Source organism: Lonchura striata, chromosome 5 (assembly GCF_050655825.1).
Source record: "Lonchura striata isolate lonStrDom1 chromosome 5, ASM5065582v1, whole genome shotgun sequence".
Lineage (NCBI taxonomy): Eukaryota > Metazoa > Chordata > Aves > Passeriformes > Estrildidae > Lonchura > Lonchura striata.
In genome coordinates this window covers 37,333,315-37,359,222 of record NC_140707.1, presented here as the reverse complement: position 1 = coordinate 37,359,222, position 25,908 = coordinate 37,333,315, and the positions used below count along the sequence as shown (strand labels likewise).

The following is a 25,908-nucleotide window of genomic DNA, read 5'->3' as shown; positions in this document are numbered from 1 at the left end:
ACTTGGAACCTTTGCAAATCAGTCATTCTCCAGTGATATTAAGGGTTGTTTTTGCTACAGAAAATAAGTGCAAAAAAAAATTAGAGAGATTACAGCTAGTACAGGTGGTACTAATGGCCCTGTCCCAGGAAAGCAGGGTGCCAAGTGGGAGCACAGTGGTGCAGGAGGGAGAGGTGACCCAGGGTATGAAACTTTGAGCTGGGACTGCACCCACTGAATCTGCTCCAGGGAGAAAATCCTACTTTGCCACTTGACTTAAGTGGCTAGACTGGGTAAAGGGCTCATTCACTTAGGGACTCTGCTCATCCCTGGTCAAAGACATCACTGATTAAGCACAGTTCATCAATGAGCTTTTGTTATTTCCATAAGTAAGCCACAGAGAGCAATATTGTGCTTACAAAAGAATGTTGCACCAGGATAGTGGTAGAGCTCTTAGCCATGCCCAAATCTCCTCTCAGATAGCAGTGGGAGGTAAATCCTTAATCCTTTTTGTATTGTACTGAGAAAATGTTCCCAAAGACCATGTCCAGCAATTGAGAAATGGGAGCAGTTCTCCTCCTCCTCCTCTTAGGTGAACTGTAGTAAACTAGAATTCAAGGAGAACCTGTCTGTGCAGGTGAAGAATATTTCACTAGAAGAAAATGATTTCTTTGTTTTGGTGTTGCAAAATGCAGTAACAGGACAGATGGGATTCAGTAGTTTACATTCATTGCTCCTATGAGACTTGTTTTTCTTATATGCTTTGCTTTTCAGTGCTGTAATTTTCTCCTTACCTGTGATGGAGATGAGTGATTTTAGCACGTGATGGTTCATCTCAAGTACAGCTCACAGGACTGTACTCTCACAGAGCAGCACACATAGTGCAGTTCTGAACTACTTGTTCTGGTCTTGTATTTTTAACTGATCTTTAGCTCTAAGACAGAGTTCAGAAGCGGTCTCATAATCATAAAAATTGAATCAGAAGCTACAAATTGGAAAAGGACACCAGGGTCATAGTGCTGACTTTCAAAGAGACTGTAAGTTCAGATGTCTCAGCATTCACATGAGGTGACATTATGTCATCAGGGAAGTTGCAACACGTGCACTGAAGTAAGGGCCTGGCATGGCATGAAACTTCTAATGAAGCCCAGCAACTGCATTATAACTGGAACATGAAGAAAATGTAAATAGAATTTTTAAGCATTAGCTCTCAGGTAGCAATGAATAAACTGGAACATTTTCAGTAGCTCTCCTGTACACTTTTTTCAGGGATAAGAGAGAGCAATGTAAGATGATTAGTAATTTCAAGAGCTCCTATAAAATAATGGTATCATGATCATCATAGTATTCAGCAGTCATTCAACTATCCAGTAATTTTTTATCTCACTGTTTGCCTCATAGTTTAGCCTCAGTTCTAGTGAACTGCCACTTTTACAGAAATACATAAGCTCAGTCAGAACCATAGCATGGGAATACTGTCTGTAAAATTAAAGGAAAACATAGAAAATCACAGGAATCCTATGGAAAACAATAACCTCTCCACATTGGTAGGGACTGTTGATGAATTGTGGCAAAACCAGTTGTGTCATAGTCCCCTTTCTTCACAGGAAGAGAATGTACTTTGTCCTAGTGGTATCATCTCACCCCACCTTCAAGGTCAAATTTTCTATATAGGAGTTACTAACACTATTATGTAATATATTTGTCTGTGACCAACTAGCCTTGTTACAGCAGAATCACACAAAGTGGCTGAGGTGTGAAGGCACTTCTGGAGATTGTGTAGTCCAGACTGCTGCCATAAACAGGTTTGTCTTCAGTAGGTTGTTCAGAGCCATATTCATTTGGGTTTTGAACATTTCCAAGGGCAGAGATTTCACAACCTTTCTGGGCAGTCTGTGACAGTGTGTGTTGGTGTTTACAATGTCAAGGTAAAAATCAAAATTTTACTTATGTTTCAGTGGGATTCCCTGCATATTGGTTTGTGTCCTTTTACCTTTCACTGGGCACCACGGAGAGGGTCTGACTCAGACTTATTTATTTTCCTCTCCCCTGATCAGGTATTTACAGAAATTGATAAGACCCCATAAGCCTTCTCTGTGTCAGGCTGAAGAGTCTCAGCTCTCTCAGCTTCTCCCCACAGAGCAGATGATCCATTCCCCCATTCTCTTTATGGACTTCTTTCTTCAGCTCACTTCAGCACATCCTTACCTCTCTTGTACTGGGGAACCCAGAGATGTGGCCTTGTCAGTGCTGAGCAGAGAGGAAGGCCCACCTTTCCAGATGCTGGTAACACTTGGCCTCACTTGCCCCAAGGACAGCTCAGACTCTATGTTGAGTCTGCTGTCCACTAACACGCACAGATGCCTCTCTGCAGAGCTGCTGTGCAGCTGCTCAGCCTCAGCCCATCCTGGTGCTGGGGTTTTGCCTCCTCCTGTGAAGGACTTTGCATTTCCCTCAGTGGACTTAATGAGGCTCATGTTGGCCTGGCCTCCCACCTGCACAGGTCCTTCTGAATGGCAGCACAGCCTTCTGGGGTGTCAGCTGCTCCCCCAGGTGTTGTTCCACCTGCAGATGTGCTGAAGCTGACCTCTGTCTCATCGCTCACATTGTTAATACAGATGTTAAACAGCCCTGGCTCCACTATCAGCCTCTGGGGTGCACCAGCAGACACTGGCCTCCAACTGTACTTTGTGCTGCCAACCACAATTACGTGACCCTGCTGGTTAAACCAGTTTTTAATCCACCTCACTTTTTATGTATCTATCCTGTACTTCATCAGTTTGACAAAGAATTTTCAATTGCTGATTTGACATAAATATTTATGAAATCAAGACACATACTGAACAGTAATTTTAGGGAGTAGCATCATGAAGATATTTTGCCAAAGAAAACACTCCAGAAAATCAGTAAATTCCAGATAAAACAGTAACAAATGACATTAATAAATCCTGCAGCTGTCCATTCATGGTTGTCTCAGAGCTTTTGTACTGCCAGCTTTCTCAGTTCTATCACAAATCTTATTTTATACAGTGTGTGATGAAAAAATGAGATTTAAAATAAAATAATAATATTTTGGTTTTCAAGACCATTTTGGTTTTCTGGAAGAAAGAGAAAGGAAAAGAATGTGCCTTTGGAAGTGCAGCAAAAATATAGAAATGTGACCTTTCTGTACTCTATGACATCTAGAAATTAAAGGGAGAGAAATTATGTCTTGAATCAGTTCAGAAATGTTAATTTCTGAATTACATCCCCCCTCATCCACTTTGGCATCTTTGGAGATGCTGGATTCATGTTTTTGGTACACTTGAGATTGGCAGTTGTGTGAGCATTAATGAGAGGAGGGATGGTCCAGATGCCCTGAAGCCACATTTAGTTCTTGGCTCTAGATCAGAGGCAGTGATACCATTTATCAGGATAAGTACACCACAGCTCAGCAGGCTGTCAGGCAGCACAGTGAGAGCAGGACTTTCAGTTATCAGAGAGATCAGCAAGCATAGCCCTCCCACTCCTAGTAAATTAAGTATTGTACTGGTAATTGCCAAAGTCAACATATTATCCTGTCAGCATCATTATGTAAATTCTGAGACTCTGAAATATTGTCAGTGGAAATAATTTCAAAGACAGGCAATTTACTGCTTTCTAGAGATAAAACTCCTGGCAGTGTCAAGAAATTCCTTCAAAATTCAGCACAAAGTGTTACATGGGGATCTCCCTAATTGACAGGCACCCTCCCCTAAGAATGTCACAGGGTCTCTAGATTTCAGGCAACACCTTATTTTTAGGCAAAATATCCCAAAGCAATGTATCCTGAAGAAGGACATAGGGATGAGCTCACTTCTAGCCCTGAGGAGCTGACTCAAGACCTGTACCATGCTTACAGATAGTAGGTGCTCTCCTCTTCTTCTTCTTCAGGAGGTGGCTCTCTCTGTTGACTGCCACGACACCAGACTCCTCCTCTTTTCTGGCAAAAGCCTGTGTTTACAGAGCAGGATGGATCAGCCCTTCTAGCTGCCACTGGAAAAGTTCATGCCCAAGGTCTGAGAATCTCCTTGGTGCTCACTTGGTTCAGGATCTGTGGGAGATGGTAACAGAGAGCAAGCACAGCCTTACTCCACTCCCTCCATCCACAAGATGCAAATCCTTTCTGCCACTTCACTTTTCCTGGGAAGAGATGTGAAGTAGGAATTAGACTCTTGGTCCTTCAAGCATCAGCAAACACCAGGAAATGGTCCCAGCTCCTGCTGGGCTCTTGAATTGCTGGTAGGCCTCTCCCTTCCTACCCTGCCTAGGGAGACCAGGATCAAGGTCACTGGAGTAATTAATTTTCTGTCATAAGGAGTTAATAACCAGGTATGTCAGACATCTACTATTGGTTTGGCCAATGTTTATCAGAAAGAGCTGGTCATCTCTCACCCATGTTTGAGCTATAGACCGCTTCAATGTCTCCACTGCTTGTATCGTGCCTCCTCTGCCTGATACTTTGTGCTTGTGTTTCTGCAGTGAGCCAATCTGATTGCTATGTGAGGCTCTGGTTGCCAACAGCTTCAGATGAAATATTCCACACCAAAACCATCAAAAACTGCAGAAATCCTGTGTGGAACGAAACTTTCTACTTCCGGATACAGAGAAAAGTCAAGGTAAACAACCCAAAACCTCTCTTTTATATCTAATCTCTGCACAATGCCTCTCAGTTTATCCCAAAACCCCTAAACTAGAAATATCTTCTAGTATATTTCTGAATTTACTTAAAATTCCCCATACAAGCTGAAGCAAAGCAATTCTGGCTTAGCTGGAATCCAATTTACTCCTAACAGATAGTTGTTATTTATGTATGGGTAATGATAGTCTGACCTCGTTGGGGAAGGCTGATGGGACCCATGACTGTGACAACACAGAGAAACTGAAATTAAAATATAAAATTACACTGTAACAGAAAACCACATGTTTTTCTGAAAGGACATAAAGTAATGGCAGGGGATGATGCCAAATTCTAGTATGATTAAAATCTTTACTCAGTTTGCTCCTGATAATTGAACTACATTCAAATACCTGTGAACAGGTGGCTGAAAGCAGAATGTCCAAGTACCTAGAAGAGTGATTATTGATATGAAATAATTAATCTCTGCTGCCCCTGCTGATATGAAGCAATATAGGACTTCTGGTCATCCATATTCTTCCCTAGAATATTGCGTTTCTAATGAAATCTACTTAAAAGCATAACAGCTGACCCAAACAAGATGTCAGTTCAGCTTTAATTGATAAGATCTGGTTCTTTCTACTTGCTTTCTTACTCTTCCTTCTCACACCTTTTCATTAATTCTTCTCTATTTCCTCTCTGTAAAGCAGACACTAAGCCTGGAAGAGCTGCAGATTGTCATATTTCTTGTATGTCATACATGCTAGTGAATTGGATATTTTTATTTTTTTTTCCTAGAATGTTCTGGAAATTACTGTTTCTGATGATGATATCATTCATGATGATGACCGAGCAATTGTGCTTTTTGATGTAGCTAAAATCCCCCTTGGGGAAAGAGTTTTTACAGCATTCCCACTAACCCCAGAGGTAAGAGCTTGGTGAGACATTTAGTACAGCTTGATGTCCATTCTCTCCCCTCTGTTAAAGAGATGCACTCTCTCTTCTGGTTTTACCACCAGGAACAGCTTGGTGGTAAAGATGTAGCAAAATTTATTAGCATCCTGGAAACTGCACATCAGTGCAAAATAGATGGCCTTCTCAAATTCCTGTTAGTTTCCTTTGGCACAGGTCACAGCCAAATTTGCAAGCTGCAGAGTAGATGCAATTTTAGGGAAGCTTTGCACTTTCAATAATCTGATAGAAAATAATAATCACAAAGACTATAAAAACAAAAAGAATGCAAGCACAGGGAAATGGCCTGTTTCCACAATATTTTTCTAAACACTAAGCCTTAGAATATCATGTTCAGCACATGGAAGCTGGCAGAGAAAAAAGTGTGAAATACATTTGTAAGGGAGATTTTAAGCATCAAGCATCCTTTGTTCTTCAAGTACAGTTGAGCTCCTTGGGGAAGAAAAAGCTGCCTCTGTCCTTTTATGCTCATAATAGCAAGTACAAAACAGGATATTTTTACTTATTAAATTTAAAGGACACGGTGCCTGCAAAAATTAAAGTCACTTTGAAAATCTCTATACATGCTACTTGAGACAGCTTCTCTTTTTTTTTATTTTCAGGGGAAGGAGAAGCTGGAAGTTGAGTTTGTATTGGAGACCATGTGAGTAAAACCCCATTACTGTTGGTAGCTTGGAGTTATGCATTAGTGCAGGGAAACCTTCCATAGATCCAGTACCACCTTAATAGCCAGAGACAAGTTTTTCCAGACTTAACATGTGCATTAAAAAAATCATTATATGAAAGGGAAAATTCCATGATGTGGAGAAGAGTTGAGAATTTTTAGTTCTGTGGCTTTCTCTTAAGATTTTTGACTTATGTAGTTCACAGTTGGCTGGCAAGCCCCACTGCAGTAAGTCTGCAGATTTACTGGACAGTGTTCTCTGAGAAAATCCTGGGTGAGAAGAATGTTGCTACCCAACTTGTGTCATGCCTGTGCTACTAAGGCTGTTGCAAGTATTTTCCAGGTGCCCTACAGGAATGTAATAATTTCTGCTGGGTCATTATGTGGCATCTAGTGTCAAGGGAGTATACTTACAGAAATAACAAGGAGCAAATAAAATAATAGTAATAAAAAATTCAGAGAAACTAATGTGTCCTATTCAGGACAGTATCCAGAATGTATTGTTTATAAATATATATTATTTGTTCTTGTTTTCCAGACAGGGTCCTCCTGAAACCATCATCACAAATGGGGCAATAGTGGTAAAATAATGTTTTGGTTTTTTGTCTTCTTTCCCACATCATTCCTTACTATAGCTGGCTATAATGTCAGTGAGGGAAACATTGCAAGTCTTCATTCTTTAGTGATATTTTCTCTTAGGAGCTTTATCTTTAAGGAGAACAGCATGATCTTAGAGGAGTCTTCTGACTATTATAATTTTCCCTAATTTTGTCTGCATCCATTGTCTGCATTGTCATTGAAAATGACAATGTGTTTAGCATAGCACCATCTTCCCATGTGACAATAAATTAATTCTCACATTCACTGTGTCTGGCAAAAGTGTCCAACACAGCTGCCTCCGCCCCATTCAAACAATGACCTTTCCTACAATGATCCTTTCAACATCTACCAGTACTGGTGGTGAGATAGCTGGATGAATTACCTAATTCTCTGTCCTCATCACACCTACCGCAGTGTCGTGAAGAAGCCTGTTTAGAAGTTCACTTGGACAGCAGGAGGCAAAAGAAGCGTTTTTCAGGTAAGATTATTACATCTTAAAATAAATATTGGTGATATTACTGCCTCTTAACAAGGCCTGGACATTACATCAGCAAAATACTAAGGCTTCAATTGATCATTTAAGGTGATCTGTGCAAAATGTGCAATAGGGAATGTCACCAGTCCTGCAGCAGGTATAGGTTCAAGGTTCTGACTTAATGGGGAGTCTTGTGCCAGACTAGAAACAACTAGAATCAGATGATTATATAGAAGGTATCTAAAACCCAAGTTGAGATTCTGCAAACCTCTGCTGCATTACTGCTAAACCCTGAAGAAGCTTAATTCCTTTTTAAAGTGTTATGGTTATATTATAGCATTAACTGTGCTCAGGATCTCTGTCACTTCAACTTACACATGTGCACAGAAACACCTCATTTTTTGCAGGCGTTAGCCACTCAGCAGCTGGCTCCTGCCTGACCCTGGTCAAGATTCAGAATCTAGAAGCTCCTCTGCCCACATCTCCTGAGGGGCTGGATCTGGTAGGCAATCTCAGAGCATGCATAATGCACACTGGCAGGATTAGCTGAACTATTCATATAAATAGGGTCATCTGCTGCTCATAAGAGTCAGATCTTATTTTAGGGGACTGAGAACTTCTTCAGCTCATTATTTCACCTGGGATGAGGATGATTTACTATGCAAAGTACCTGGTTGTACTCACTGTGTCTTGATGAAACTGCAACAGAAAAGCAGCAATCTAAATTTCAGTGCTATTCATGTCACGTTCCCATCTGACTTCTTGCTCAGCACCTTATAATGATACAGTCACCTGAAATGTTTGGGGTTTGGATCACTTTTAGAAGATAGTTTTCCAAATACAAAGGAAGAGGAGAAGGAATTTGTTCAAAGCTACATTTTGCTTCTTTTTTTCTCCTCTCTCTTTAATTTACAATTATAAGTAACTTTGTCTATGCATTTTATCTCATTGTTTTAGAGAATGAGCTAACATTTACAGTGAGAGGATCCTTTGAAGAAACTCAGACAGTTTCAGTGGGCTGTGACTCTCGCTCCCCTCTCCTAGATCCCACTTTCTTCCACTATGCCAGATACAAGCAACCCTCCTTGGATGTTGCACTCAGAAAGAAGAGGAAGCTTCCCACCTTTGTACGTTACCCCAGAACATGGTAGACACAGTTCTATGACCTGACATTTATGTGTGAGTAAAGAGAAAGCAAGAGGAAAATTTCTCTTTTAACCAACAAGCACTCCATGTTCCTTTTCAGTGTGCTTGCATGTCATGTGGACCAAGGAGAAGTGTCCCCTTGACAATCCCTCTGAAGTCACTCCCCTCCGAGCAGGAAGTAGTTGGTGAGGTGAGTGTCTGCTGGCCATGGAAAATCCTTTGCAAGCTTTTTAGAATTCTTTCTGATTTGCATGAAGCAGAAACCAAGGGCCAGTTCTCTTCTTACAGAGACAGTTGTTTTGTAACCTCCCTCCAAACCTAGGGCAATGCATAGTGAAGTGAATTATTTGGAACAAAATAAAATGGAAAATCCATGGGAAAAGGAGGAAGAAGAAAAATATCTAAGCTGTTGTACATGCTCCTTATACTGTCCATGTACTTCACCAAGCTGGAGGTGACTGGGTGCCACTGGGGCAGAGTGGCAAGGCTGCAGCCAGGCTCACTGCCCCAGGAAGCAAACCTGAGCCACAAATGTGGGATGCTCAGCCTCTTGGGCTTCCCCTTGTATCTGACATTGTTATGTGAGAAGCTCTGGTTTCAACACCCATCTTCAGTGGGGGATCCTTCCAGGGAGGTGAGCTGTAGCACTGCAGCTCCTCTAGTATTTATTTGTGTAGCTGACCAGTACCAGGCAAGCTACACTGAGTTTTATGAGAGAGATAACATGTGGATGACAGATGACAGTGTATTAAATCAGTGCACATCTCTGGTTACTATTGAAAAATTGACAAGAGATCTGGGTTATTTAGGATTCAGACTTTTGTAGGTATAATGATGACTCAAAATATCTATGTCTCAGTCTGAGTGGGGGAAATGAACTCTTTTAAACAAAAGATCAATTTTCATCATTTTACCTTTTCAATTTTCAGCACAGAAAATTTGATTTGCTCCTTAAGGTGAAAAAATGGTAAGACACCTGTGGTTTTCCCCTTGGTTCTTTGTATTTAGATAGTTGTAAATCAAGTTCCAATCCCTTTGTTATTGCCTTTGTCCTGGATGCTGGTCCATCCTCATTTCAGACTATTAAATAAAATACACTCAGTACAGAATGCAAAGATTTTTAGCAATGGAGATTTTGTAGTGGGACAGGGAGCCAAGAAAAGGTTTTATAAAGAACACACCAATTTTCTATTCATACTGTGTATTGTGTATATACAGGTATATGGTATACATACATGTACTCTAAGATGTGGAAAAAAAATTGAAATAATAAATGTACCTGTGTTTATTGTTTTAATGTCTACTCAATGAGATAAGTGCAAATAAATTCAGTGAAGTGATTGCTTATTTCTAAACCAAGGAAACACACTGTGTGTTTTGGAATATTGCTCAGGCCTTAGTAAAATCTATAAGATGGATTTGTTACATTATGATCCATATTGTAATAGATGAGAACTTCCAGAAAAGCATATGCTTTTTCCATCATGCTGTTTATTTTCAGTAAATATGCTATGAAATAATAAATGCACTTTACAGGTATCATTTAAAAACTTCTTCCTTAGAAGACTAAGGATTTTCATAGCAGCTTTCAAAGCACAATTGTAGTGCTTATAAGTATCAAAATAACATCTGGTCATGCAAATATACAAGTTCAGTAGAACACTTCCACAGGTATCAGTGGAAGTTCGCACAACTTTTAAAAGCCACCTTCGTAACACTGCCCTCTTCAGGTTTCTGGATTTATGTCTGAAAAGAAACGCCTGTTATTTATAGCTATATTTAATTCCAGGCATCTTTGTCAGAGAGAAAAAAAAAATCCTTTCAGTTCAAAGGCAGATGGACTGTTTTTCTCCAAGAAAAAACCAGAAAATTTAATATCATCCTCCTTTGCTTTATATAGACCTGTAGTGAAGGCATGTCTATTTTTGAAGTAAAGCAATTAAAATGCTGGCTTAGACTCCAAATGTGATGTATGATACCTGATCCTTGCTCCAGCCAGGAAGACCTAGACGTACGCCTGGGGTTTGATCTGTGTGCCCAGGAACAGGATTTCATCCGCAAGAGGAAGAAGGTGGTTGCAGCTGCTTTGAAGGACATTCTCCACCTGGAGGAGGACTTGCAGGATGATGAGGTATCTGAGACATAATTGTTCTCTGCTTTCTGCACAGATAAGTGTCAAAACATAGCATTGATGAACACATTTATTTGGAAACCCTGTAGTTTCATGTACAAGCTACAGCTGAGTTCTTTTCTCAGTGGCTGACTTCTTTTCTCTGTTCTAGGGAAGAAATGAGTACTCATCATAAACATGAATAAAAAGCTTAGCCCTGAAGCTAGAGAATCTAGCCTTGTGTTCAGTAGCAGTCTGTCCCACAACTGTAGAGAAGGGCTTGCTGCTCTCAGAACCAAGGCCAAAGTTTCTTTTTTTTTGGCCAAATCTGAACAGTGGAGTCAGCACTTCATTCCCTCATAGTTAAAACTGGATTTTATTTTGTGTATCCTTTGTGCCACCATTTAGGTTCCTGTTGTGTGAACATAGCACGCAGCCAGTCTGACTTCATCTGCTCAGCATGTTCTTGCTCAGCAAACAGGATTGTTAACAGAAATTTTAAGGCAGGGAAAAATCATGTTTCTCTTCTTTTTAATTATGCACAAATGACTGGAGTGTGAAGCCTAAACTCAAATGCAGACATGATATATTTTTCTTGTTTTGACCTAAACTGAGTTCAGCTTTTCTTGCACAGCTGGACCTTTCAGACACAAGACTCTGCCCTTCAATGCCAGCACTAAGACATATGGGCCATTCCAGTCCCCTCAGATGTAAAGCCCATACTTCCCTGCAGAACATGCAATCTCTCTATATTCTTCTGATTTGTATGCGACATTCATTCACTCCAACGCACATTAGCTGTCTTTACTGTTAAAGAAGCCAATTCATGTTTATTAATCAATTCTGTTTCTAAGACTGCCAGTCCATGGATTTCTGTATAATCACAGAAGCAAGTAATTGCAGTTCATTGCATATCTAGTACTGTATATACATATGTGGTAGGTGGAGTGAGCATGGTTTCTCTGTCCCTCCAGAAACTTTAAAAGGGAATGGTGTCACCAGCCCCTGGTTTCAGGGGTTCTGAACTGCCTGTGCTCTTAAATCCATCAATCATGACATTTCTAGTATGGCCTGTGGAATAACTGTACAATAATTTCAGCAAACTTCAGGGAAAGAGAAATTATTATTGCTGACATGGAATCTGTGAGATACCACTGATATATTCTGGTCTGATAATAATCTAATTCAGATGAAAGAAGGTACCACTTCCTCTAATTTTTTGCTGCTCTGTGTTAAGGGTTTTCAAACAGAGCACTAATAATGTGATAATGGATTTCATGTTCCATTGCATAGCTGCTTGATAGAAGAAAATATGAAGTATTTCTTACTCCTTTCATGCCTCATTATTAATTCAGGTTTTTCTTCACGTTGGACTGGCGGCATGGTTTCACTACTTTTATCAGTGCTGTAAATTTCTCCTTCTAATCAGAGATGTCTCTGCCCCTTCTCATATCTGTCACTAAATGTGTGTATTTTGGGATTGAACAGGTACCTGTGGTGGCAATCATGACAACAGGAGGTGGAACCAGAGCTCTGACAGCCCTGTATGCTCACCTCCTCAGTGTGCAGGAAATGAATGTCTTGAACTGTGTCTCATATATCACTGGTCTGTCTGGAACAACATGGTAAGACCAAGATAAGAACACAGGAATTTTCCATAATTGACATAAAGGAGTGATATTGAGTTATATGAGATTGACTATCAAGAAAAGGCTTTCTTTTTCTGCTGTGGCTTTTTTGTTGTTGTTTTTTTCAGTGGATATTTTACAACATTTGCAATTAATTAAATATGTGGATAGTACCAAACACATGTTGTTTTTTCATATAAGTGAAGACATAATACACAAACATCCATAACTTCCCAAAGCTCTGCTTCACAATTCATACTTTTCCTTGTGGGTTTTTTGTTTGTTTTTTAGGACCATGTCAAACTTGTATGAAGATCCTGACTGGTCCCAAAAGGATCTCAAGGAAACCCTCAATGACGCCCGAATGCATGTACTTAAAAATAAGTTTGTTACTTGTTTTGCCCCTGATCGTCTGAAATACTATTTGGAAGAGTTGCGCCAGAGGAAACAGGAAGGACATCAGCTGTGTTTCACGGATCTATGGGGACTCATCATTGAAACCATGTTACATGATAAGGTACAGTAACAACACTTTTCAGATTTGAATGTCTAGTGAATACAGCAGTGGGGAAAGACAGTAAATAAAAGCTAGTTGAAGTTGGAAGTAACCTCTGGAGTTCATCTTGTCCAAGCAGGATTAGGAAGGGACAGCTACCCTGAACTATGGGCTTTTGATAACTCCACAGCTGAAGACTCCACAAATTCTCTCGGCAAGACATGCCAATGTTTTTTCACTCTTATTCAAAGTAGGTTTTTTTGCTTGTTGTTTGTTTTTCATATAGATGCCTAAAGCATGTGCCTTGGCATTCATTATGTTTGTTAGCTGTATTATACAGATCTTAACCTCACAGAAGGTACCTCTTCTGGTACAGAAAGGATGGGAATGAAAAGAAATAACAGGAAACTTACAGTATGAACATCTTTTAATTTATTCCTCACAGAATCTAAAAGGGACAATTCACAAGGGCATGTAGTGATAGAACAAGGGAGAAATGGCCTTAAGGTCAAGGAGGGTAGATTTAGATTAGGTATTATGAAGAATTCATCACTATGAGGGTAGTGAGGCACTGGAACAGGTTCCCAGAGAGGTTGTGGACCCCCATCCCTGGAAGTCTTTAAGATCAGGTTGGATAGATAAAAAACTGGTCTTGTGGAAGGTGTCCCTGCCTATGGCCATAGGATTGGAGCTAAGTGACTTTTAAGGGCCCTTCCAACCCCAACCATTCTGTGATTTTGTGAATTCACATGTAAATATTTGAATGAAAATCCTGCCGTTCTTTTAAAAGAGCTGCACAATAAGGCAAGGCAAAGGAAATTCACAAGTCTGAAGACAGTATCTCTGAGCTGTTAGTAAGACATCACCCTGCAAACATTTCCATCAAGAGCTGTGTTCAGGCTCTATTTTAATCTTCATTAATATTTCTTTCCCACTAGGCCATTTATACTTTAGAATGAGAAAACATTCCCCCTGTAATATGATTAACTCCACACACATCCACATTTCTACTGCCTGGTCACAGCACAGTGGTAGAGACTCCCTGGGATTGTGTTCAGCAGGGAGCTGAGAGTGTCCCCCCAGCCCTGTCCCCTGACCAACTATAGCCCAAGGGAAGCCTGGTGGCATTGGTGACACAGCCATCCTTCCATGGGCTGCTCTACTGAGGGGGAGCACCTGCAGCTCTGCTTGTAGGAGCACACTCAGAAACCTTGGTTCTGCTCCCAAACCATCCCACCCTTTCCACCCTGCCTGAGCTCTGCAGCAGAAGGGCTAAGGCTTGTGGAACACTAACTCTGCATGAGCCTTGTCTCTGTCACAGGTCTGAGGAAAAGGTGTTTTTCTGGGCAGTCACAGAGTGCTTTACTCTTTCATAATGAAATATTTCCTGTCAAGAGTGCTTTCCAAATATTCCCAGACATTTTTCTGAAATAAAAAATGTGGGTAACAGCATTTTCTCCTTACAATATTCTTTCAACATATGAATTTAGGATTATTTGTGTGCAGAAGCGTTGGGGCAGGGATAGGGTTGACATCACCCTTCTGAACTAAGAAACCAGGGAGCATCCTTGTTGGAGTCATATATGCACTTCATTGTCAGAAACCAGTTTTAGATGAAGTGAGAGGCTCTTTATGTCATCCAATTGTCCTCAGCTACTGTCATTCTTCCAAACAGGAGGACTGCCATAAGCTCACAGATCAGCAGCAGGCACTAAATCAGGGTCAAAACCCCCTGCCCATCTACCTCTCTCTCAATGTGAAAGATAAAATCAGCGACCAGGATTTTAGAGGTAACAATACTCCAGAATTGCATTCAACATTTAATCCCAATTGGGGTCAATTTAGGATTAGATAAGGATATCAATTCAATGCACAAATACTCTAACAGGCGAATACACCTCAGAGGAGCAATTTAATAGTTAATATTTTGAAGACCTTAGTATAATTCAGTATCCAGGATCAAAAGCAGGACAATAGAAGACATTATGCCCTTCTGTAGAAACTATAAAAAAGTTTCTAAAGACATACAGATGTAAGAGGACAATTTGTTCTGCATGCTCACCACTGTGAAATGTACAGTGAATACATGCCTGCTTGCAAAGGGCATTAATTAGAAACCAGTCTGCCTTAACATGGCCAATATAATGTTTTATTAAAATAATTGTGTCTCTGCTGTTGTAATAAGTCTGTCTTATGCCTTTTCTTTTAGAATGGGTGGAATTCACCCCTTATGAGGTAGGATTCCCAAAATATGGCGCCTTCATTCCTGCAGAAGATTTTGGAAGCGAGTTCTTCATGGGCCGCCTGATGAAGAAAGTCCCAGAATCCAGAATCTGCTTTTTGGAAGGTGATTTGTTGTTCTGGGAAAAATTAGTATAATATAATCTACTAATGCACAAACCTCTCTTCTGTAATTAAACAATTATTGTGTTTTTATCTGCCAGGAGCAGATAAATAGCAGATATAAATAGCAGATGTGGTAAAAAACCAGAACTCATAACAGGTCACAATCTGCAGGATTTTTCATTTTCTCTGTGATCTTATTCATCTTAACAGATTTATTGATTTAATCTCTAGTTATGCTTACTGACAGGAGACCTTCACCTATATATATTTGTCAGCAACAAAAGTTATGCATCATTGCTGCTAAATAAAATAATTGTTTTTTCCTGCAGCCTGAGTCTCTAAAATATACCTTTATATCTACAAAGTTCCTGCCACATCTAGCTCTGATTAATTCTTAAGATAAAAATTTTCATTTCAGAGTGCAAATAGGTCATAATATTTATCTTTTTTCCCCTCTTGCATAAAAAAGTGAAAGCAGTAAGGAAATCTTTCTTCCCTTTGCAAAAGCAATCTCTTGCCTCATTGTTCTTTCTACTTCCACCTATTGCATAAAGGAAAAAGGAAGTTTCAGGGTTTTTTTTGAGAAGCTGAAACTTTTTGCTTGTGTGGAGATTTCACTACAGCTAATGGTGAGGTGTAAGGAAGCAACTTAGAATCTCTCTGTCCCTGGCTGCAGTTTCTGGTAAGGACCCAGGTCTTCCCTTCTGTGATCAGAAATGCTCTCAGGTCACCAACCCCTTTCTACACCTTGGCACTTTCTTCCTACCTTCTCTAGAATGATGCGGGGACATTTCTGCCCCAGTTTCCTGAAGTGTCTAGTGACACAGTTATTTGAAAGGTTTACATCAAATTTCTTTGCACTCCATTTATTTTCTGTCAAATACATCCTGTGCCACAGGGATCTGGAGCAGTGTATTTTCCTTGAATCTCATGGATGCTTGGTATATATCTGTTAATTCAGAAGACTTCTGGCACAAATGGACACGAGACAAAATTACTGACATAGGTGGGTTATTCTTATGTGACTCTTGTTTTATCTTTCTTTTCCCCTCTGTGCTGCTACTCTCTTCCTGAATTTTTCAAATCCCTTTTAGAATGTTCTCTTCAGGAATTTCAATTATCCACATGCAAACCAGAAGGAAATTCATGCCATGTATAGCAATTATTTCAGTTGTATGTGAAAAGTACCCATAGGATCCATCACAGAAAAATAAGAGAGACAATGGCCCTCTTATGTTTTCTCAGCACGAGGGTACACCTAGAGGAAAATATCCCTGTAGATGGGAGATGTTCACATAGCATTCCACAACCTTCCAGCTCGTCTCTCAGAAGCTGAAGCATCAGAGAAATGAGAGTAAACAACATCCTTGCATCTCTGAATTCTACAAAACATTGACACAAATTTCAGTATTATTGGCAGTCATTCCAAACTAGCATATGGATGAGATTTGCAAAATATGATACAAAATTAAGAAATATCTGCAGGATCAGATTTCAAGGACAAATACACAAGATAAACACATTACAAAGAAAAGATTACAAGGAAGAGAAGAATTTCAAAAAGGCTTACATATTTTATCTTCTAGTACTTGTAAGGGAGTAATTTCTGGTTGTTAAATCAAGGATTCTGTATTTGCTAGTGAGAAACATTAATTATGTTTGTTTGGCTGAGAGATTGTTATTGTGTGGCCTTTTATGTGTCTGAGAGAGAAAATGTGGCATGGGGTAGCAAAGGAAGACAAAGTTAAGTACAAGATATTTAATGGATAAAATCATAGCAAAGGAAAGAAATTTCTAGTAGGTGAGATGGAGTCTTTTGCAGTACAAATAAAGAATTTATCACTGTGATATGAAAAGAAGAAAGGGATTTTTCAAAGCTTAGCTTAAAAAAAAAAAAGAGAGAGATTTGTGAAAATCCTGGAAGTAAACAGATAAAGAAGTCCAAGTTTTCCAAATATATTAAACCAAAGGATGACTGCTTAGATTGACTTCAACAGTGGAACCACATATATAATCTGTTATTCTTTATTCTGCAGATGATGAAGCCATATTCCCCACAAGACCAAATGAGCTGGATACTCGAGTGGTTTGTCCTCCTGACAGCTTTTCAGAAATATTCCGAGATGTTGCAATGTTACGTCCAGCAGCCTCAGAAATCCATAACTTCCTGAAAGGCCTCCAGATAAACAACAACTACCTAGAGAGCGAATTTTCCAAGTGGAAAGGTATGGTAACAACACCCTGCTTTGAGTTATAGTTTAAACCATCCTTGTGAAAAAGAAACAATCCTTTAAAAGTTATCAAGCTGCTTTTTTGTTTTGTTCTGATAGAATTTGAAGCTGTCACTGAAAGCTAAGAATATGTAGCAGGAGAGGCTTCAAAATAAGTTCTTTTAAAAAATTCATAAAGTCTCACGACTGATAGGTGAGAAGAATCCCAAGTCACCCATGCTCAAGGGATGTGGCAGAAAGCTTAGTTTCCTGTTACAATTTTACTTCTAAGTAAGATATAATCTTTATCACAGTATTCCCTGTCATCCAGGTAGGGAATTTTTTTGTTCAGTCTGGCACTAAATATTCATTGTAGCTGTGTGCTGCTTCTCATAGTGAGCAAGGCAGCCAACATATTTAGTCTTTTTACTGTGTTGAGAGAGCAAGGTGCCATTTTAATTTGTTTCAGATTAACAGAAAAGAAAAAAAAAGGAAACAAAAAACCACACGAACCTGATCAGAGTCACACACACAAGGTGAATTAAGTCTATTCTCCTGGGCCCTAAGTTAATGCCTTGTAGTCAGAGGAAAACCAAAGAAATTGCAGAGTAAAGAGTGAAAACAGGAAGCCATATGAGGAACTGAGAAATTACTGAACTGCAGCCACCAGCTATATAAGCAGGTCTAGGACCCAAGAAAAGTTGAAGGCCCTTTTTGTCAACAGTAGAATTCCCTCAGCACTTCCCTTGCATTGGGCACCTTCTCTGAAAAAACATGCTCATTTCCTAGACTGTGAGCTGGACTCCCAGCCCAACCATCTGACAACAGCAACAGACTACCTCATCCTGATTGATACTGCATTTGCCTTTGCTACCAGTTACCCACCCCTTATGAGGCCAGAAAGGAAAGTGGATGTCATTTTGCATTTCAACTACAGCTCAGGCTCACAGACAGGGGTGAGTCTTGCAGATTGTTCTTCACTGTTTTCTCTGTTTCATCACTGAGTCCCCAGAATGGCTGATCCTCTACTCATAGAAACTTTTGGTTTTCCCCACATCTGGGAAGTGTTGATAACTTAACAGTTTACTGTTAACTGGGGGTCACCTATCTTTATGGAACAGTAAAAATGTTATCAGAAAGTAATAATTTAGTAAACTGTACCTGCCCCTTATTACATGTAAGTGGTTTTAGATGGTTTGAAGGCTGTCAAAAGTAGAATGAATAAAGCTAATTGCCTTTAAACATTTTCTAATATTTCTCAATGCAACCATACATATTCCTATAAAAGGATACATGTACCATCAGGACAATATAACTGCAACAATAGAAGGGTTTGATGTAGAAGACAAGATATGCAAATAAATGCAAGAACAGTTTGCATTTAGGAATGTTAAATTCCTTAGGAATAAAAAGTTGTTTAAAGGCAATTTTTTCATAGCCAAATGTGAAACACAGCCAATGTAGATTTTCAGATACAGGCATGTGGACTCAGATCCATCTCACTTAACTCTGGCCTTCCAAGGCTTGGTTCCATAAACAGCCAACACCTAAATTGGATATGTACCATAATCTGTCAGGACCTATCCCTTGCCCCACAAATATTCCCAGTGAGATTAGATTTTGGTCAAATCTAAAGTTCTTCCCATATGTTCTGATGTTTTCTTTTGTTTTGTTTTCCTATTGTGGCAACAAGCCCCTGAAAGATGCCTCTAAATACTTTGCGAAACAGGGAATTCCTTTCCCTACAAAGGTGCCAGACGATCAGGAAACTCCACGTCTGAAGGAATGCTACATAGTTGGTGATAAAGAGAGCCCAGAAACACCTATTGTGATATTTTTCCCTCTAGTAAATGACACCTTCAGGGAATACAAAGCACCTGGTAAGTTAACAGTTACCCATCACATTACAGCCAGTGGCCACTTTCTTCCTCTTTTTTACTGTATAATATCTTTTTTCAGATCACACTGTAATAATAAACTTGAACTCTCTTTGCTTAGATCTGAACCATATCAAGAAACTTAAAATATGTGATTTTTACAGGACAAGTAGAGAAGCATGTGGCATTAGCCTTTGGCACATATTTTCCTCTTCAGATTTTTTTGGCTTTTCATAAGCAGATTGCAGTTATTTGAGGAAAACAATATTTTGTTTATCTGCAGTAGCAGAAATTACCAGGGGTAATTTCCTCTCATACTTGTCATCCTCTTCTGTTAGAGAATGCTCCAAGGAGTCCAAGGATTTCATTGTTTAATATAATTTCTAGGCTTACAGTTAGGCAGATAACCTTGAAAACAAAACTATGAGCTAGCAAAGTGATGAAAATGTAACAGTGAAGCATAATGACATGATGAAAGTACAACACTGAGCCATTCCAACAGTGTCTGTTCCCTTTGAAATGGAAAGAGTTTCAATAGCAACATTGCCAGACTTTTAAACTGATGAATTCTAAGTTCTGGTACCATATCCCACATGCCATAATATTCTCTTGCTACCAAAGCCTTGGTTACTCCTTCTCCAGATGCTAAAATTCCTAACTCAGATTGTGAGTTCACTTCAAAGCCCCACAGTATACTTGAAAGCCAGAAGTTCTAGGTTAGTACATGGTACATTCAATTTAAAACCAAAACAAATGCAGAAACTATTGGCCCAGCTGTATCAATCCTTATCCTTTTATATTAAGTAAGTTGTAAAAAATAATATGGTACTTTTGTTTTGTCAATTGAGTTCATTGCACATTCGAGGTGTACAACCGGGGTTTTAAACAGGATTCAAATAGACTAAAGACATTTATGCTTGTACACACACCATTCTACTCCAGCTCTCACCAAAGATGAGATAGCCCAAAGGTTGGTTTCTGCAGTTGCCTTTTGTAGACAGAACTAAAGAGAGGGAAAATGAAGAAAGAAGTAGAAGGAGAGCTGAGATTTGATTTCTGTACTGCTCTTCTATACTGAACTGCTCTTTTATATTTCTCTGTGACAGGGTTTGCTTACCTTCTTCCCCTCAATAATTTCCAGAAATGAGGGATGTCTAGCCTAAGTCAGTTATCTACTATCAGGTGTACATCTGATGATGTGCAGATGTTAAATGTCAACATATATCATCAGTGAGTCTAAAAAGGGGTGTTTCTAGGTATGAAGAAAATGAATTTGAAGACCTGCACAATATCTACATATTGCATACACTTGAGGCAAGCTTGTGTTACCCAACCGGTTCAGCTGGTAGCTGCAAGATGAGACTAAACAGGAAGAGAAAGAAGAGGTCCTCTCATGCTCCCTTGAGCAGAATGTCAGCTGAGCTGGCATGAAAGGGCTCTGTGCAGGCAGATTTTTTTTGGGAGGACTGACACCTTGCACCTGAGACTTGACCTCCATAGCAGCAGGATGGATGTTGCAGATGGTTCTGTGAGGCTGGAAAAGGATGTCTGCCTTTTGTTAGTGACAGGCAGAGATCAGTGTAACTTATAGGGCTTCAGTAGCATGCCCTAGCCCAGATCTAAATTGTACAACATGCAAGGTTTTAGTACAATCACATGAACAGGCAGTTTTTCCATAGGCAGTTCATCCATCACCTTGTTCTGAAGGGGAATTTAGAGTCTGGGCAGTAAACAAGTAAAACAGACATATTCAAACTGGTTAACTTCTTACTATTAGTCTATTCCATAATCAAGTATAAAGGGTCTCTGTGTGAGACCTTAGACTGTTTCAGCTGAGTGGCACCAATTCACTGTAACTCTGTCTGCAAAGCTGAGAGGAGTACATCTATTGGACTCCAACAAGCCCCTCAAAGAAAATCAGAACCCTTTGACTGATGTTGTTAGATACATGCTGGTAGAGAAGATTCCCCAAATGCATGAGGTCCTGTCAGGGAGATGCTGACTTTTCCCAGTGCCTACTCCCCTGCCGTGGCTCAGGTGCACAGGTATTGTGACTGTGGAGGGTGCTTGTTTCCTACAGTAATGCCCTCTTGGCAATGTGATGGTCTCACTGGACGCTGACAGAAAAATTCTTATGTTTCTGATACTCTCTCTGACAGTATTACCTACCATTTCTGGGTTGCCAATGCTCTCTTTCCCTCACGCCAGCTGTCAGAAAACAAAAGGGTCTGTGGAAGTGATGAGGAAGCATAAAAACATATGTGAACCTGGTTTGATCTGGGAAAGAGTTAATTTTCCTCCCAGCAGCTGGTATAGTGCTTGTTTGGGATCTGAAATGAGAATTGTGTTGCTCTTCCTTTTCTGTCCCATTAAACCGCCTTTATCTCCACCCACATTTTCTCCCTTTGCTCTTCTGATTCTCTCCTCCCCCAGTGGTCAGGGGGTACTGAGCAAGCAGCTGTGTTGCTTAGGAGCTGGCTGGGGTGAATCCATGGCGTGAGATTACAGGACACAGCAGTGGATCTCCACCTCCTCAAGTCTCTGCCCATGGGTGGGATCTTCAGCTGTCCTTTAGCAGTCAAAGGCACGTACTGAAATCCAGTAATCTTCAAAATCCAACAAAATTAATTTACCTCTTCCCTTCCAAGAACCTATTTATTCCATGTATTAGTGGATAGATAGAAGCTCAGCCTGCTCCTATGCCATGTCCCATCGGTGCAGGGCCGAGCAAAAAACTGATTTAGTTCAGGTTTGTGATCCATTGTTTGTGCATGCCTGAGAAACACCCAGACCCTAATTGTTTTTTGCAAATTAACCAAGCCATTGCTTGTCTGTTAGGTGTGAAGCGTAGTCCCTCAGAGATGGCAGAGGGTGAGGTTGATGTGGACAATGCCTGTGGCCCATATTACATAAACAATCTGAGCTATTCAGAGGAAAATTTCGACAAACTGGTGAATCTAAGTTACTACAATGTCCAGAACAACAAAGATTTGATTCTTCAGGCCTTGCGTACCGCTGTGGAGCGGAAAAAGCAGCATAAGAAAGAGCAAGCGCTGCAAAAACCACCCGGTGGCTGCAGCACGCGTGTGCCTGCCAGAGAGGGAACCCAGCACTTGGCTGACTGCCCAGCACCAGGGCATACGAAATAAACCATCATCCTGTTGGTGAAGAAGAAAAGGAATTTTATTAGGAAGTGAAGAAAAGCCAATGAACGCTAAGAATAGCACTTCATTTGTCATCAAAAAATGTTAAGCCTGTCTATCAGTGGAGGGAATAAACTCAAAAAACCAGCTTTTCCTTAATGAACTCATTTGCTTCCCTCATTGACAACCTCAGAAGCATGGCTAGATGAAGCTCTGCTCCACCATACTTGCAGAAGCGACCTTCCAGGCCAGGGCCAAACTGCGTGCACAAGGAAGTGTGAGGAAGTTTACACTGACTGTTTGTGCTCTAGCTGTGCTATAGAAACCAAGGATTGCCGGGCCAGAAATGCAGCAGAGAACAAAACGCATTGTCTCGAAAAAAAAATATCAAGGAAGCCATTTGTGAACTAAGAAATCTTTATGTGAATGTAAATAAATATTAAATTTATATAATAAACCACTACTTCTGAGTAGGAGTTACAGCAAATAAATAGTTTTCCTATCAAATACACGTTTCAGCCATTTATTTTAGGTGCTTCTTCCTCAACTAGCAAGACAAAGAAAACATACAGATATTTCATAGCTGCTGAAAAAATCATTGAAGAAGAATGTATACCTGCTCCAGACCTAGATGTAAGCTAGTTCAAGGTTCTGGGACCCCTTGAGTTTAGGATTACAACTAAGACCCATCTATACAAGAATCAATTCATATTCATTTGTTTTAGCAAGCTGAATTTAAATGCTATTGATAATAACAAATGTCTTTTAATATTGATAATATTAAAATGTTTGAGACTATTACATCAAAAACACAAGAAACACAGACAAAGCAAAACAGAAATTGTGTACCTAATATCACTCATGCGAATGTGATTTTTTAAACTTGCTTTAGAGTATAGCAAGTGAAGTTAACAGAGAATCAACTTTCAATTTTCTGATGCTTTGGTTGTGAGACTAATATGCCTCTTTTCCAGCAAGCAGTCTGGGTTTTTGACGATGGAATCTGTAAAAGTCTACATTCATTCTTCTTCAAATTTTTTAAATTCAATGCTATGATTTTATTTATTAGACATCTTGTATCCACAAGCCCATGTTTCCTACAGGCTTCTCCACTCCTGAATTCTGCTGTAGTACTCTTTGTCAAGAAATCCTGTTACTGTGGGCCAGAAATGGAAGTCTTACAGGTTCCTTTGCTCTCAAGGTCGAGGGTCTCCTAGGTGGTGCACAGGGATGTAACCCCTCTGTTTGCCACTTAGGTCAATGAACACTTACCTGGTGAGCATGCTACAGGAGCCCGTACAGCTCCTGGGGGGTATGCCCAGAGTTTATCTCCCATGGAAACGAGAGAGCAAAGACAGCAGTCATGCTGATGAATGCTGGATCTCATCATAGTATGGGATGGGATGTAGCCAGAGGGCACAGCCAGACCTGGGAATTTGGAAGCACTCCCAGGTTCCCATATACAGTTAGAGCTTTATTGTCTGAAGGGCAAAAATTATTTCACCAACAGCAGGAAGCATCTAGGCAGGAAGTCTGAAGACAAGCAGAATGAGGTGTGTGAGTGCAGACACTTCCCTGCCCTTCCTGCTGCTTTCCAGCAGACATGAAACGGTCATGGAGAACAATGAGCATTTACCCCATTTCAGAAATCTTGTGTGGAATAATTACTCTATGTGCAACAAGAATACAGAGGGAAATGTCAGGCCTGATCGAGGAGGTGGAACTGCTTCCACACGAGGTACAAATAGCTGAGGAATCTGCAACCTAGAAAAAAACAGGAGGAGTGAAACGTAGAGAAGAGAGAGGAACAAAAAGTCTGTGCACGTCTCTTCTACCACATGACCTAGAGAGGATCAGACAAAACTAGCAAACAGCAGGTTTAAACAAAGTGGGGTGGTTCTGCACACATGCAATTAAAGTTTTCTTGTTGATAAAATTTTATGCATTCAAAAAACTGATTGAGGCATTCACTAGAAAAATTTTAGGGACTGAAAAATACAATGGCTCTGCAACTGCCTCAGTCCTGCACTGAATCATGAATTCCCAGAGACTTGGATGATAGTCTGAGGCAGTATCATACCTGCCCTGTGAGCTATGTAAGCTTCTCCAGTCACTAAATACTGGATTTAGCACCACAGATGAGGGGGAAAGGAACCTCACTCCATACTGCAGTACTTAGGTTTTCCACAGCTCAGATATTTTTTTCAGATAATTAATAATTAGGAGCAGTCAGACCTCTAAAGATGTGCTGATACAAGACTAATTTAAAAGAAATTACTGAAGTAAAATAGAGAAGGTGTAAGTAACTACAAGGATAACTTAATTACATATTAATTAAGCCATAGAGAAAATGAATGGCAATTAAAGGAATGCAAAAATAAATTATGAAAAGGAGATTTTAAAAACTGAGGAAACCAGTCAGCAAGACCCTGTGTGAAATGGTATAAAATCTTTTGACTCAGCATGGAAATTGCAACAAGAGAATTGCAAAATATATGCACAGCCCTAAATAAAATGCAAATCAAGGAACCAAAAAAAAGCAAAGTGGTTAAATGCCCAGAACTGAGCATTGCTAAAGTCTAACATCTGCTCTTTGAGGAACAGGATAGAGAGGAAGGAGATGAAAAGAGCTTATCTAAACCTGCTGATGTGATAAAGCATATCCCAGAGCATATCGAGTAAACACAGCATTCAATATGGAAATGAGGATGAGGAAAGGTACATGGATAAAAATGTGAAACGGTAGATGTACTGGACCAGCAAAAGGGGATTTAAATTATATGGATGCTCTGAAGGAGCCATAAGTTGTCACACAAAAGGCATAGTTGTAATAGAGTGTTTAAACACTGTTTCAGCAAAAATTTCCACTCCTTTTCTTTTAACTGAGATCCCAAGTTGGTTTTCTTTTGTTTGTTTGTTTTGGGTTTTTTTTTTATTTGTGGGGGGTTTTTTGTTGGGTTTTTTGTTTGTTTGTTTGTTTGTTGGTTGTTTTTTTTTTATTTACTGAGCACAAACTTTAATGTCAAAGGACAAAAAGTACTTGTCTTATTGATTTCCCCAACGTTGTAGTGAATCTGGTGTTACTCCACTAAAATCTCCTGTAAAATCAATGGGCAAGGTAGCTTAACACAACAGGACCTAAGGTTAGAGCTAATGGCCGTATCTTCTACACACGTCTCACAGAAAGATTTCCATTTTATACTAAGATTTTTCACTGTGCTTAAAGCAGTTGCCCGATGTCGTAGCTAAACACCACGGCCCTTAGTCACACATTTCTTTTGCATCCAAAGACAGCAACCATCATCAGAAAAACACGAAAAGCATTTGGGCGATTCTACGTCCAGATCGGAGCTGTCAAAGCGTTTCCGGATTTCATCGCAAGGGGCTGAGAGTTTAGCGCAGAAGAGCAGCAGGCACAATTAACATCCAGAGGGGTACTTTTGGCAAAAAAAAAAAAAAAAAATAGGGTTAAAAAAAAACCCACCAGACGAACTTCCCCTTCAGTAGCACCCCAAACCCCCCCGGTTCCCAGGGTGTGTGCTGCAGGGAGAGGGGCCCCGCCCGGCCGCGCCGCGGAGCGGAGCGCGCAGTGCCGTGGCACCGCCTCCGCCGGGGCCGGGCGGGTC

General features: G+C 40.1%; 1 protein-coding gene across 3 annotated transcripts in view; it reads left to right on the top strand.

The window, feature by feature from the left end:
- The window catches only part of LOC110472153 (cytosolic phospholipase A2 epsilon), a 32,806-nt gene extending 10,017 nt beyond the window's left edge, over positions 1-22,789 (top strand). For all 3 annotated transcript variants that reach the window (XM_085580313.1, XM_085580314.1, XM_085580312.1), the window contains 18 exons: positions 4,480-4,616; positions 5,414-5,542; positions 6,190-6,230; positions 6,790-6,832; positions 7,266-7,329; positions 8,284-8,453; positions 8,573-8,662; positions 9,402-9,439; positions 10,468-10,603; positions 12,071-12,207; positions 12,502-12,727; positions 14,382-14,496; positions 14,916-15,053; positions 15,951-16,058; positions 17,089-17,277; positions 18,052-18,218; positions 18,956-19,142; positions 21,978-22,789. In XM_085580313.1, the coding sequence (XP_085436439.1) occupies positions 4,480-4,616; positions 5,414-5,542; positions 6,190-6,230; positions 6,790-6,832; positions 7,266-7,329; positions 8,284-8,453; positions 8,573-8,662; positions 9,402-9,439; positions 10,468-10,603; positions 12,071-12,207; positions 12,502-12,727; positions 14,382-14,496; positions 14,916-15,053; positions 15,951-16,058; positions 17,089-17,277; positions 18,052-18,218; positions 18,956-19,142; positions 21,978-22,288 (2,426 nt within the window). In that variant the 3' untranslated portion in view covers positions 22,289-22,789. The remainder of the gene's footprint in view (positions 1-4,479; positions 4,617-5,413; positions 5,543-6,189; positions 6,231-6,789; positions 6,833-7,265; positions 7,330-8,283; positions 8,454-8,572; positions 8,663-9,401; positions 9,440-10,467; positions 10,604-12,070; positions 12,208-12,501; positions 12,728-14,381; positions 14,497-14,915; positions 15,054-15,950; positions 16,059-17,088; positions 17,278-18,051; positions 18,219-18,955; positions 19,143-21,977) is intronic.
- The last annotated feature ends 3,119 nt before the right edge of the window (positions 22,790-25,908 follow it).